The following is a 15,260-nucleotide window of genomic DNA, read 5'->3' on the forward strand; positions in this document are numbered from 1 at the left end:
TGGTTCTATATGAACTAGGATTAGACCATGTGGGACGAGACCAAACAAAGAAGACAAAGGTGTAGACCAATCGGCAATTCCGTATACACATCCGTCCAATGACACGACATTTGCTCCTGCGACAGGGCTTAATTTCGTATAAGATGTAGGGTTGTGGGTTTGCCATAGGGTTTTATGTTAGGTTTAGGGAAGGGTATAGTGTTAAATCCAGGGTTGAAGTTGGTTATTCGATTAGTGTGTGGAATATACAGTGGAGAAATTGTCGCGGAAGCAAAGGTCATGGAACCATCCGTCCACCCTATATGTGAGAACGTCCCTATTTTGATTTAGGTCCTTTTTCTTGTTCACATGAAAATTTGTACTGCTATCAAAATATAATGGCTTGAGCGGTTCATGAACTGAAGTATCAATGGGAGTTAAATGTACAATAAGGTTGATTATATTCTCACATTGCCGAAAATGAAAAGTTAATGTGGGATTCCTACTCTTTAAGTCACGGTCGAGGTGGTTTCATATGTCAGACAAGATGTGCTCTGAATTTTCGCTAAGAACCCATATTCTGCTTCACAGTCGAGGAGACAAAAAACTGCACAACATTCAAGCCGACATTCAAGTAGATGGTTTCATAAGTTAAATGTTTTAATCTCTTCAAATATATAGCATACAGTATACCAAAATCAATGGTAAAACAGGAATGGTTGATTGATTGATACTGCACATTACAATAGCGTATCTTCACAATCACTACGCAAACGCTTTCTAAAACGCACCAATTCCTTTGAAAATGCACATGGAAGTCAAATCACAATTGACAGCTAAGAGGTTTTTGTTGATAGTTGGTGGACCAGGACAGCAGATTGTCCGAAGATTTGGACTGGACAAAAAATTGGAAATATATCGTTTGTCCAGAGTCCAGGACGACACTACGGTTTTGATTCATCGATTTTCGACAAAGGCCGTTTTGTCATTGAAGGGCTTTTGAAAAAAAGATTCTGTGTTATAGAAAGCGTCTGCATAGTGATTGCTAAAACTCTCTAATTACAGATACATGTAATATCTCGACATGAAAGGGGGAGGGTGTATCACTGCCCCTCAAACATTTTTCAAAAAATGCAATATGAAGCTCGTAACTAACAGAAATTACACACGTGTGTTACAAATAGAGCCATTGGGATTGAATTCAATACATGCAGTAATATTGAAAAGCTTTGCTAGAGAAGTTTGATATTCTGTGCAAGTTCTTTTAATTGCACCAAATTTTCTCTAAATGATAATTCATACCAAATTATGTGAACTCAAGATCATTTGAGTTTATTCTAAAACACCAATATCAAATGAATGATCAAATTTTTCATATATTCATATTTCCTTTTGTCTCTCTTTTCATATGTTTGTTTGCATTGCGCACCCTTTACTACGGTCACAAATAACTTAGGAACACCATACAAACGATTTTCATACATAGCAATAAATGGTGTATGAAATAATTTGCAAAGCGTTTGACTGTTCGTAAAGGCATTAATGACCATAGCGTAAACTTAACAAAATTTGTATTACTCTTTTGATACTTTAAATGAAATACTCTGTTTTGGACATAAAAACATTTCACACTAAATAACATTAAATGGCCGAGCAAGTCATCTTGAAAAGTAAGCAAACACACAAAATAATAGTAAATTCATCTGAGAATAGAATAAATACTTTTACTGTTAAAAACAAAAGTTATTCAAAAGTTTTTTATTCTGTGTTTTTTTTCTTTATGATGGAAACATTTGGAAATTCTAGCCTTAAATATAAAATTACGTCACATTTAAAGGACAAGTCCACCCCAACAAACAGTTGACTTGAATAAAAAGAGAAAAATCCAACAAGCATAACACTGAAAATTTCATCAAAATCGAATGTAAAATAAGAAAGTTATGACATTTTAAAGTTTCTCTTGATTTCACAAAACAGTCATACGCACATCCTGTTCAATATGCAAATGAGGAGACTGATGACGTCATCCACTCACTATTTCTTTTGTATTTTATTATATGAATTATGAAATATTCTAATTTTCTCCGCATTGTCAAGTGAAACAACTATTAATTCCTCCCTGAACATGTGGAATCGGTATTGTATGATACTATATGGTTCAGTCAAGTTGATCCTTATTGCCAAATCTGTAAAAAATGAAATATTGTATAATTCAAATAATAAAAAACAAAAGGAATAGTGAGTGAGGGACATCATCGACTGTCTCATTTGCATGTCAACAAGCTGTGCATATCACTGTTTTGTGAAAGATAAGCGAAACTCTCATTTTACATCCAATTTTGATGAAATTTTCAGCGTTATGCTAGTTTGATTTTTCTCTATTTATTCAAATCAACATTTTTCTGGGGTGGACTTGACCTTTAATCACAAAGGCCCAAATTCACACAAGAGGTTTAAGCTAAGAAGAGGGAATACAACCCCCCCCCCCTTCTTCCTGGTTTTGTAAAGCAAACTAAAACTATCAAAGCCCGATACAATCGGACTATATTAAGTGTGCACACATGAATAAACATCCTACATGTACACTACATAGTGAATGTTTATCATCCGAATTCAGGCCGAATAAGATGCCAAATACTTATTGAGTTTCAGTCAAAATGAAGTTTTGCATGTGTACTTATCAAAGTATATATCATTTCAGGGGAAATCAAATCAAAATTAAAAACATATCTCTTTAGTTAAGAAAATTTGCTGTGTAGACCTATTAAGTAAAAAGAATTTTGAACAAGTGCAGCTGAATATATCCATATAAAAGCTGCGCTATACAAATTAATGTTTTTTATTATTATTATTATCAAATTATACATACAGAAAATGATAACCACATTTCTGCCTTTAGAATATTTGTATAAGATTGGGCAGATTATGGCACCATATGCCAGTGATAAAGCAAACATGAAATAAAACAAATGATTGCACATATTTCAAATATTCTCCACAGCCACACCTGAAAACAATTGACAAATATTTAAACAATACAAATTATTCATTTCACATTTAATAAAGCTTACTTTACTCAACTTCTCAAACTAAATTCAGTTTGACAAACAAGAACAATAGGGACAGTGATTTTCTCTTTGCCTGTAAATCAAAACAGAAAAATCTACTTTGGTTCTTTACTACTTATAGGCCGGGGGGGAACGTCCGGAATTCAAATGCCCGGATTTAATCCGGGCTCTTTAAATCTCGAGTCCTAGCAACTGACCAGCCGATGAAAATGCACTAGCGACCCGTACAGCAGCGCAGCGTTTTGGCATTCCTACAATGCATAATACACAAACATCGCATTCATACTTTGTGCTGAACGTCATGATAATCGAGTTTACCCATTTCGTTATCTGGACATTTACAAATCTTTCTGAAATTTTCAGTGCTGTTTCTGAAATTACTTCATCGTGTTGCTTATACTTTGTTTTCATCGCACTAAGGTCAGTGCTGTCATCGTTAAGCAGATGTGACGTCACTCCGCCCCCGCCTTTATGGAAATTCATTGAAGTTACCCTAGCCAAAAGGAATACATTTCGTTGTGTACACTTTCTATGACAACAGAATTTAGATCTTAGATCAAGTTTGAAACAGAATTACAGGTATACCGAAACAGAATAGATCTAGACCATTTTGTAAACAGAAAATCACTGTCCCTACAACAGTTATTTAAGCTCATCGAATGAAACGCATTTACCATGCACTTTGTCACAAGATACTTTTTCAGAAAACATACACTTATTCCCTGTAATCCAAATGTAAAAAAGTTCTTAAATCTATATTGTTTCTTAAGAGCAAGGTGTTAAAAAATATTCAACAAATTTCTCTTAATTAAATCTTATTGATATTTATCTTGTCCTGGTTTAAATAAGAAAATGATGTACTGCATACATTTTTTTTTGAAATATTTCTTTCTATTTGATGTAGAAATTGGACATAATTCAATATTTTTGTCTGATAAAAGATAACTAAATATCCCAGCACCTGCTTTTTTTTAAATAGAAATGAAATAAATCTTTCATAACAATTACATATATACATGAATCAAGATTTATTCATTTGATGACACAATACAAAAAGACAATTTCATACAAAATCACAAACATCTGTTTTCAAATAAATAAACCTTAGAAATATGGAATCAAGAATTGAAGACTTAAGATAAATACTTCTCTCTTTCATGCATCCTCCCTCTGGAAAATAATTTAGTACCTATTGTGTTGTCTGCGGCCGAGATGCTGTTGACATAGCCTGTATCGGAGGGGGAGGAGGGAGGGAGAAACAATTACTTAAAGGAAAATAAAACCTTTGGAACAAGATTGCTTGTGTGAAAACAGAAAAAACTCAAAGAAACAGATAACAAAAGTTCGAAAAAGATCGCACAAATAATGCTATGGAGATCCTCCCATTGGCAATGCGTCAAAGATGTGTGATGTCACTTGTGAACAACTCTCCCAGTACTTTTGGATATATTTCACTTAAACTGCCTCTTTTATCACATCTATCAGTAGATCATGTATTCTTTCTATAGGAGGGCATGTAATACAAATTTTCAAAGTAATACATTATGGATATTGAGTTTGTATCACCATAAGAAAGAGCAAATGGAGACATTTTGTGGGTATTTTATAGTCCACCAACGGGAAAGCTGTTCACATGTGACATCACACATCTTTGTTGCATTGCCAATGAGAGAATCTCCATAGCATAAGTGATCACAATATTCAAATGCTCATAACTTTCCGACTATTTGTCCGATTTTTCTCAAATTTTCTTTGTTCGTATCTTTTTTTATTTTTCTGTTTCCACGCAACTCCACATGTTCCAAAGGTTTCATACATTCATTCCCCTTTAATGAATCAAGTAGCATTCATTTGGGAATCATTTTTAAATGTCTTAAAAATAAGTCACCAGTTTATTATATCTATAAGGTGTATTCTCATATCTACATGTACATACTTGGAATGACTAATAGATTACTAGGTTGAACATTTCAATTACAGCAAAATATAAAATGTCATTCAAGAGCAATAACCTCGCACCATAAAATTTGGAGTTCCTTGAGCAAATACAACAGATGTCTCCTTTGTAACGCTACAGTCATATTTCCCCAACGACCGCCGTACAGCGAGTCGAAAACAGCTGTTTAAACCATTTTTTTACCAGCTACATATGGGTGGTGTGAATAAAATGAAATAAAACAGCTGTTTTCGACTCGCCGTATGGCGGCCGTAGGGGAAATGCGACTGAAGCATTAGTAGCTTGTTAACTTTAATACAACTAACTATCAAAATTCACCGGATGACTGAATTATTGATTCTTATCTTTAGTTGTAACTCTTCATATTATAGTGTTTCCCCACAGGGTAATGGATTTGTGCCTTAGAGTATGTAATATAATAAATATTTGATTGCATTTGTATTCCTTGAATAAGCTTTTAGATCAAATAAGGTAGAGCAAAGTTTACTGATTAATACATGATATTTAAACATTTTTTCTCTCTTAAAAAATTTTAAAAATAAAAAATAAAAAATCTGGACCCTAGGCTTACCGATTTAAGCATCTGCTGACCAAGAAATTGAGTAGCCATTGATGATAACTCTTTCCTAGAGCCTATTTTGCAGCGGATATAGCCATATAAATTTGCTCCATTGAGAATAACGCCAATCGTTGTTATGATCTTATCAGTATAAATACACAAGAAAAATAAATAAATAACAGGTGCAAATGACTGCTTTACTTCAAATAATTGCCATATTGCAAATATGTGAGATTAATTAATGCGCCTGTGTTTATTAATGGTTGATAGAGGAATGTTAAATGGACAAGTTAGAAGTCTACCAACTGTCAGATTTCATGTCTGTATTATTTTGTAGAACAATTTCATATACGTGTCTGTTCTGAAATTTCAAATACATGTATGTAGAACAATTTAATTTTTTATGTCTGTTCTGAAATTTCATATATGTATAATTATTTTGTAGATCAATTTCATTTTGATATTTGCCTATTTTATTTGAAGTTGTATTTTATTTGAAGTTGTATGTTTTTATGTGTCTTTATATACCATTTGTATACTGAATGTAATTAAGCATTCCGACTGCTATTTTCAGTGAATATTTGAAATAAACCATTCAATCAATCAATCAATTAGGGCCTACCTTAACCTACTTTATTAACATTGATAGCTGGACTCAAGCAATAGTTGTATATTCACTTCATAGCAGACAATTTTTTTTTTTTGGGGGGGAGGGGCTACTTATCACAACATACTGCATAAATTTGCAACATTGGATGAGCTTTAACATTGCAATGAATTGGGATTTTCCAGGGCTCCTTTTTTTTATTGTCCACGGCTCTTGTGAGCATTTTTGGATTGAAATTGCCCGAGCCTCCAAGTGTTTTTTTCCCTGCATCACACAGGTAATGATATCAATATTAAGATATTAAGTTATTCATATAAAAATGTTTTATTGCATTGACTGGTAATAATACAATGTTTCCCAGCAAAGTGATCTACAAGTAGTATGATCCAGTTACGATTTCTCACCTTATTAAAACATCAACTCACAGTGCATGTTATGTAATAAGAAAATCAACAAAATCCTATGAATTGAATGTACATGGCTCATATAGCTGGCCTTGAATTGTGATATTTTTAGGGCAATACCACTTTTTAAGCCTTGCTGTGGCCCATGAAGTGATGCCCGGTAAGAAGGTCCTTGGTGTCACGTAAACTAACATGAAGGTTATGAACGCTGCACTTACCAGCCAATTTATTTTGAGACCAAAAATATTTGTAAAGACGAACACCACCCAGAAGATAGGACACACCACCAGACCAAACCAGAATATCCTTGATTCCAAACCCGATTCTTCATTTTTTCTTGAACCCTAGATAAATAAGATATTGATTGTGTTGAGTTCAGAATACAAACAGAAATGCTAATTTTACATGAATTAAAGACATGATACTACAGATTAGAGATATTATTAATATTATTGAAAACTAATTAGCCTTCTTAAATACAAACATAGCGAAATCCTTAAAATAAACAACCAAATACATCTTCAAATTAGAAATAAGCAAAAGCATTTATTACACACAAACTAGCAGCAACAGTACATGTATTCAGAATAAATGGCAGAATTTATCATGCAAATTGCACAGAATTACGACTGTAATTTTTCGCTGATGATCAAAGATTCTTTTCAAAGGTGAAGGATTGGCAAAGGGAACAGAATGAGTGACAGAGAGAAAGAGACACAATGACATCCAAGATTTAAGGTTGATGTTAAACAAGAGGAACGCCTCTGGCAGTCTCGCCTGCATTACGCAATTTAATATAGCAGCAGTGCTAACTTTGAAAACTACTATAAAATAATCATTCACAAAAACATCATTCATATAATGACATAATACCACGTTCATTGACCATAAATGACATTTGAACGGAGACTTAAGACTGTCAACTACACCCATGTCCACATTTTATTCACTCTATCCATAAACTTTCAAAGTTATGATGGCACTTCAACAATTACCCCAACATGGCCTAAGTTTATTGACCTTAACTGACCTTTGACTTGGTTTTGTGACCTGAAACTCACAGGGGATGTTCAGTGATGCTTGATTACTCTTATATCCCAAGTTTTATGAACTAGATCCATAAACTTTCAGAGTTAGGATGGTAATTCAACAAATACCCCCAACACGGCCAAAGTTCATTGACCTTTAATGACCTTTGACCATGGTCATGTGACCTGAAACTCGTACAGGATGTTCAGTGATACTTGATTACTCTTATGTCCAAGTTTTATGAACTAGGTCCATAAATTTTCAAAGTTATGATTGTAATTCAACAAATACCCCCAACTTGGCCAAAGTTCATTGACCCTAAGACCTGAAACTCGCACAGGATATTCAGTGGTACTTGATTAACCTAATGTCCAAGTTTCATGAACTAAATCCATAAATTTTCAAAGTTATGATGGTAATTCAACAAATACCCCCAACTTGGCCAAAGTTTATTGACCCTAAATGACCTTTGACCTTGGTCATGTGACCTGAAACTCAGGCAGGATGTTCACTAATACTTGATTAACCTTATGTCCAAGTTTCATGGACTAGATCCATACATTTTCAAAGTTATGATAGTAATTCAACAAATACCCCCAACTTGACCAAAGTTCATTGACCCTAAATGACCTTTGACCTTGATCATGTGACCTGAAACTCAGGCAGGATGTTCAGTAATACTTGATTAACCTTATGCCCAAGTTTCATGAACTAGGTCCATATACTTTTTAAGTTATGATGTCATTTCAAAAACTTAACCTTCGGTTAAGATTTTGAAAATAATTTTCCCAACATGGTCCAAGTTCATTGACCCTAAATGACCTTTGACCTTGGTCATGTGACCTGAAACTCAGGCAGGACGTTCAGTAATACTTGATTAACCTTATGTCCAAGTTTCATGAACTAGGTCCATATACTTTCTAAGTTATGATGTCATTTCAAAAACTTAACCTTAGGTTAAGATTTGATGTTGACGCCGCCGCCGCCGTCGGAAAAGCGGCGCCTATAGTCTCGCTCTGCTATGCAGGCGAGACAAAAAATGAAGAGTCAAAGAAATTGAATTTAGATGTGGAAGAAGAATCCATAGGGTTCCCACCTTTTAAAGAAAACAAAATCCCCTGATTTTTCATTAATGAAGTTTGAAAATTCCCTGATAATTATTTAAACCCATTCCCAGTTTCGCATGTTTTCTAAGTTGTTGCAGTGAGTTCCATGTATTTTCAGTATAAAAACAATAACATAAAACTAATTAGAACCACAATAACCGGTCATTAAATGGATGTTGTTTTGATATGCAACAAAATATATCACAGAGTCTGACTGACTACCGTGCTTTCAACTTTTGGGCTGATCAAAATTCCTTGATTTTTCCCTCACTTGAGGCACTTTTCCCTGATCTGAGGTATTTTTAATCAAATTCCCTGATATTTTTTCATGACTGGAAAAAAAGTAAAATAATTTTTCCCCAATTCCCCTGATGGGCTGGGAACCCTGAATTCTATTAGGTATTTGAAACAGGAGGCAATGTGGACAAATTTGAAAATTGCCTCTCACCTTTCTTGCCTCAAACACCCAGTGGCTTGTCCCGTCTTCGTCCACGTGATTCCACCATCTCAGCCCCACCAGCAGACGCCCCGTAACATTCTTCACCACCCAGAAATCCACGGCGAGGAGGAACACGGTCACCACAAAGTCAAGGATGAAACTGCTGCTGAAGAGATTGCAGAAGAGGTAGGCCAAGAGGGCGCTCACTCTGAAGAACAGGTGAGCTATAGCCGCCATCGGATACCTGAATGAAATTAGGGAAAGGGATGCATGTACGTTCTTCAGTATTACATTTCAATGATATTCATATCATCATCATCGTACAGTAAAGCAATTATGCTGGCATCGGCTTTCAAGGGAAGTGGATTGTATTATTTGGCCGAGCCCAGACTTTGTGAAAAGCACTGGAAATACCTGTATTAGAGACAACTTTTGGGGAAAAGCAAAAACAAACTCGGTTTACCATCGAGAAATGAGAAATTCTTCAGGGCAAGCCTGCTCTGACTCGGACAACTGTAAGGCCAGGGGTAGTGAGATAATGGCTGTTCCATAAGGGAATTTTCAGTGGCATTGAATAATGTCTACTCATCACAAATCTTGTTTTACTCTGGGTAATTTTTATGCAAATGGAGTTGAACTCCCCATGAAATCATACAATAAATTGCCTTTAATGTCATACCACAACTACTCATCAAACTTAAGAAATCTAACCCACCGAGTCATAAATTTCTTTTATTTCACTTGGGCTATTAACATTCAGAATACACAATACAAACCTCAAGGCCTTGTGTTTCTTCCATTCATCTTCCATGCCAAAATCCAGAGCAACATCTTCTGTGTCATCTAGACTTGCCTATAAAATGAAATGAGATCCCAAAGCATGGTTATATAGGACATCATGACAATACATGTACATAATACAGCAATGGGATAAATATTTTTTTCTTCAAATTCTAACAAATTGATTTCTGCAATCATTTTGTCCATGATCATGGAGTCACATTTCTTTTCTTTAGCAAATCAGTTGTGCAATGTCAACGACAATGGCCCTATAAAGGCTATAAATAAATAATTCAAGCCAGACAGTTGAAACATGGCATGGTTTCATTTGTCCTGGCCGGTAAATGCAGCCGCGCACAGAAAAATCAAGCCATAGAAGTTGTGTGTTGTGGACACCAGAAGTGGGATCGCAGCACGCGCGACCCACTAGTTAGAAATCCACTGCCAAATGCGGTTCATGGTGCGAGGTTAGTATACTAATAACCTCGCAATACGTGAGTGAGATAGCAGTGCATAAGCCATAACCATCAGCAATATTTCTTGCAATGCCTAAAAATCTTTTGATCCAGCATTTTGCTAAGATTAAAAAGTCAGTGTTTGATAATCATTTTTTCAAAACACGAAGATGATTAATAATCGAGAAAAGTTTCATTTTTTTTAACAGAGGAATGAATTTAGGGACATCTTTCCCTCCTCTTCAGCCTCGATATAGATCTCTTTTCACTGAATAGATTCACCTGCAGCAGTTTGTTTGCCGCATGTTCGCATGATTTGTCCATATCAAAATTATACTGAAGTCGAGCGAAGCGATCTATATCCGACTCGACTGAGGTCGTGATTCGAACAATGAATGATGTCGAGATCGAAGCCAAAATACTAATAGATCTACAGGCAGGACAGGCGTAGACCAAAAGTTTCGGTCTCTGTTATGTTGGTTGTTCAGCTGAACTCCGTTGGCTTCACTCACCAAATACAGAGACCGAAGTTCTAGCGCGATCTGTACAGGGGACTCAATGCCAGTGGCCATATGTTTATGTGTATTAAGTTCGGCTAAAACAGGGCAGTGAAGTTGCGCGACAGCCGAGGTAAGTCACTGTTTTTGTTCCTTTTAACTTGATTTTCCCCGTTTTTTGGCAATTGATGCCAAGCCCAAGAGGGAATATTAATTTGCATTTCGGTCACGTTAATTTTCAAAAGTTTGATTCATTAACTCTTTGTGCGCTGGACCATGAACACATCTGTACTGAATTATTTTCAGGGAGGGAAACAATGCATTGTTTGTTGAGTGTGAAATGCGAAGTTCGCACGGCACCGAGTGTGCATTGGTGCGAAGTATGCGTGGAAAGGGTTAAAGACAAAATTTGAAGAGCCCCGACGGGGGGATTTTGCATTTTAAGTCCCCTAATGGTGGCTGCACGATAGCGAGCCGTCTGTGTACGAGGAGAAATTTAAAAAATAAAAAAATGTTAAAAAACTCCTCGAAACAGACGGCTGCCAGCTGTCTAGACAGGCGTACAGCCGATCCCAATCGCGATATTCAGAAAATCGGACCTCGAAATGTGACTTGCTATGACATTTGTGAACAATTTATGGTTGGGAAATTTGTTTGAAGTCGGCCGGTAGGAAACTGCATTAACGCCTTGCTTGGCTTTTGGCATTTTGCCTGTTTTGGGCGTATAAAAACGTGAAATACGGTACCACCGACCAGATCATCTCGAGAGGCCTTAAGACATTTTATGCCCTCCATGGCACGGGTGCTCATACTCTGGGATTGGTTCCAACGCTGTCTTCTCATCCTTGGAACGTGTACTGCATCCCAAGAATGCTGTACGGTACAGCAATCCTTCACTTCACCAAAGCCATGGAGTATAAGCTGGACAAGGCTCAGAACCATCTTTTCAAGAGAGTCCTTGGGATTCCCAATACTGCGGCTAACGAATGTGTCTTCCTGCTAACCGGTCTTCTTCCCATCAGTGCTAGAATAGATTATGAAAAGCTTCTGCTCTTAGGGCAACTTCTTAACCTAGATCAGATCAGGTTTGAGTATGGAACCTTCCTTCTAGCACTGCATGCCAACACCCGAACAGTCAAGTCCCTTAGGTGTATTCTTCAGAAATATGGGCTACCACCACTTGAAGACCTGCTTGTCAACCCCATCCCATATCGAGCGTGGAAGCCCACCATCAATAAGGCCATCAACGATCACTCACACGTATTGCGAGGTTAGTATTAGTATACTAACCTCGCACCACGAACCGCGTTTGGCAGTGGATTTCTAACTAGTGGGTCGCGCGTGCTGGGATCTCACTTCTTGGGTCCACAACACACGACTTCAATGGCTTGATTTTTCTGTGCGCGGCGGCATGTAATGAACCCTTGGGTGATCAACGATCATGTCCAAGCTCAGATGGTACAGGGAGCCATTTCCAAGCCTTCTCTTGTTTGCTGGACACTGAGGCCCTTCACTGATCCTTTGGAGCTTTACCCCAAGGACCCCCCCTCTTCCATTATCCGACAAGCCTTGACCGTGAGAGCACAACTCCTTACATCAACATATCTTACTCAGTCCAGGCTCTGCAAATTGGGAAGAAAACATACCCAACTTGTGCCCTGTGTAAACTTGAACTTTGAAGAGGACACTACAGAGCATATCCTTACCAAATGCCCACGTACCCTCCACCGACGCAACACCCTCTTGGACAAGATAAGGAATCTCCTAAAGGATTTCCCCTCTTCAGCAACCTCCTTCAATACCAGCAACCCCTGCCAACTCACAGCAGCCATCCTAGTACTACCCTATGTCTGATCACTCCTAGTACCAATGAGGTCCAACATTACATGTATGGACCTCATAGGCGACATCAGTAGTATTTTTGGTTAGAAATCTCTGAGAACAGGATATTTATATATTATATCACAAGTACAAGCTATATTCCTTTCTCTTATTTAAATTATAATCTTATAGTGTAAATGCATCGTTAGCAACAACAAAAAATGAAAGAAATGAAGGGGAACTTACATTTTCACGGCTTTTTCCTGATTTTCTGGGCAGCTGCTCTTCTCTTCTGACTCGCGATCGAAGCTGATATGAAGATCACGTGATTCGCGTTCTCGTCAGCTGATCGGTTGGTTATTCTTTTCGTCAGACGTTAATAATATATATTTTATAATGCTAGCATTCATCGCTAATTTAGGTGAAAGAGATTGAAGTTAAACAGCGCCAGGTCGGAATCATAATTATTTTGGAAGAGTGTATTTATACACTCGATCTCATACCTGACGTAGACGGCGCTATTCAACAAATGCACAATCTTCAATATAAAAAATAAAACAGAAAGAACGCCTTGAACACAGGCCAAAATGCCTAACGATTTCTCCGCGGCATTAACAACTATCGTAAAGGGCGCTCCATTTATCAATAAAGATGGATGCTAAGCTGTCTATGGCGACAAAATTTGCCGCAAATATTTACGAAGAATTGTGAGAAATGGTCTGAAAATGCAACAAAAGAACCGGTGAGTACCGATTAAACATTATCAATTTATTTAATAGAACATATTTAATGACTACAATGTAACAATTTCTAGATAATATTGCTTAGTTCTAAGCTAGGGCGGCCCAAATGCGCGTGAGTGGAGTCCCAGTTTATTAGCACGGGTAAGTATTGGGGTGTCGCCTAGAGTGATGTCTGATGCTTCCCTCCTTCACCCGTTAAGGACGTTCCACGGTTATATTTGTGCGCATTATGATCTGCGCATAGTTTACACTCTGCGCGCTGACGTCACAATGGATGAACAGGTGATTAATTAGCTGCGGGTATGAGCTGATTTTTCTCATCTTCTGCACTTTAACTGCAGATCCGATGCGTTATTTCATGAAGCTAAAAAAATGAATTATTCCATGGACCATTCAAAAAAATATTCTCTACAATTTCAAAACACTTTACTCTGCAGTGCTGCCAAGAATCACGAATATTAGCCCGAGTTTGAATAAATGGTAGGGTGGTTTTGATTTTTTCTTCACATAGATACTAAGCATTCGGCCCATTTTTGGTGTTTTAAAAAGCACATTTGCTCTAATAAAAATGCTGATAGTTTAAAAACAAGCACATGAACCCCTATTTTTTAATGTTTGTACCTCTTAGGTATACCTTCCTCTACAACTCTACAAATTTTGGTGAAAATGACATGGATTTTGAATAAAGTGCAGCATTTATTGTACGCTTGTAGTTTGTTACTAAAATTTTAAATTTTTTAGATTGGGATTTTGTTATCTTTTACGCCATTTTTAAGAACTGACAGTGCTATTAAACTTAAAATTGCAAACAAATAGCACTATTAATAGATTATCCATTCTAACGATACAATTATTAACTCTCTTGCGAAATTTGATGACTTTTTCATGTATTTTGAATGAGTAATGGAGGTTTAAACTCATTGTAGTAATCTTGGGCGGTCTAAAAATGCCAAATTCTTTTGAATGCGCAATTCTTAAGAACATCAATTTGGGTGAACTTTGAAGCTCTATAGCAAAAAATCAAGCACATGGACCTATGTTAATTTTTGCATATTTCGAATATTAAGGTTCTAAAGTATCTATTTGCAAAGTTTGGTGAAAATGACATGGATTTCACTTTAACTGTGGAACGTCCTTAAATGCCTTGATCCTAAAGGCTAAAAGCTACCCTGCACTTCATCTTTAAGCTGCATATCCTTTTCTTGTCCCTTAAACCTGTCAACTCTCAGTAACCTGCCTGTCTTTCAACCCCCCTGGACTTGACATTTACCAGACTCATTGACTCAACTTTTGCAGTGATACCTGCCGATCTCCGAACAGCGGAGGAACTGAAACGGTACCTCACCAATATCTCCATATGGGACCACACAAATCTACCCACACAACAACAGTTAACAATAAATAACGAATTATCCTGTAACATGCTAATTTTATTACTATATGGGTCCATATATCGCCGAATTTTCATTGTTGTCGGACTTCATAACTCACCATTTCCAAATATATGTTGCAAGCCTTGAATGATGTAAGTAAGTCTAAATATCAATCACCTCCGAGATTCCTAGACACGTCGGCATAAACTACGCGTAGCCGTACCGTAGGATCGATCACCGATATACCGGTACGGTACGGTATACCCGGCAGTGCTAACTTTAGTGCAGTGATGAGCGAAAAAAAAAACAAGATTAAAAAAAATATTGGCATCCACTTGCACTTTTGTTGGCATGTGCAGTATTAAAGCTTCCTTCAGTAATACTCTTAATTTTAAGGAGTAAGTTAAAGTCACCGTACCGCTAATCAGAGGAGGCCGGGTCCG

At 36.8% G+C, this 15,260-nt stretch overlaps 1 protein-coding gene across 1 annotated transcript; it reads right to left on the reverse strand.

The window, feature by feature from the left end:
* Positions 1 to 608: 608 nt before the first annotated feature.
* LOC129268985 (Golgi apparatus membrane protein TVP23 homolog B-like) lies at positions 609 to 15,061 on the reverse strand. Its single transcript, XM_064105160.1, has 6 exons — positions 14,936 to 15,061; positions 9,925 to 10,001; positions 9,158 to 9,392; positions 6,793 to 6,918; positions 5,576 to 5,704; positions 609 to 4,275 (listed from the first exon to the last, which is right to left on the reverse strand). The coding sequence occupies exons 1-6, from the start codon at positions 14,936 to 14,938 to the stop codon at positions 4,237 to 4,239; spliced, it is 609 nt and encodes a 202-aa protein (XP_063961230.1). The 5' UTR covers positions 14,939 to 15,061; the 3' UTR covers positions 609 to 4,236.
* Between the last annotated feature and the right edge of the window lie 199 nt (positions 15,062 to 15,260).

The sequence above is a fragment of the Lytechinus pictus genome, chromosome 10 (assembly GCF_037042905.1).
Source record: "Lytechinus pictus isolate F3 Inbred chromosome 10, Lp3.0, whole genome shotgun sequence".
Classification (NCBI taxonomy): Eukaryota; Metazoa; Echinodermata; class Echinoidea; order Temnopleuroida; family Toxopneustidae; genus Lytechinus; species Lytechinus pictus.

Excerpts from the sequence above, each read along its gene's own strand:
- LOC129268985 (XM_064105160.1), bottom strand. Across the intron at positions 6,919-9,157 it reads GGGTGTTTGAGGCAAGAAAG|GGTTCAAGAAAAAATGAAGA; the intron begins GTGAGAGGCAAT and ends TTATTTATCTAG. Across the intron at positions 4,276-5,575 it reads GTCAGCAGATGCTTAAATCG|GCTATGTCAACAGCATCTCG; the intron begins GTAAGCCTAGGG and ends CCTCCGATACAG.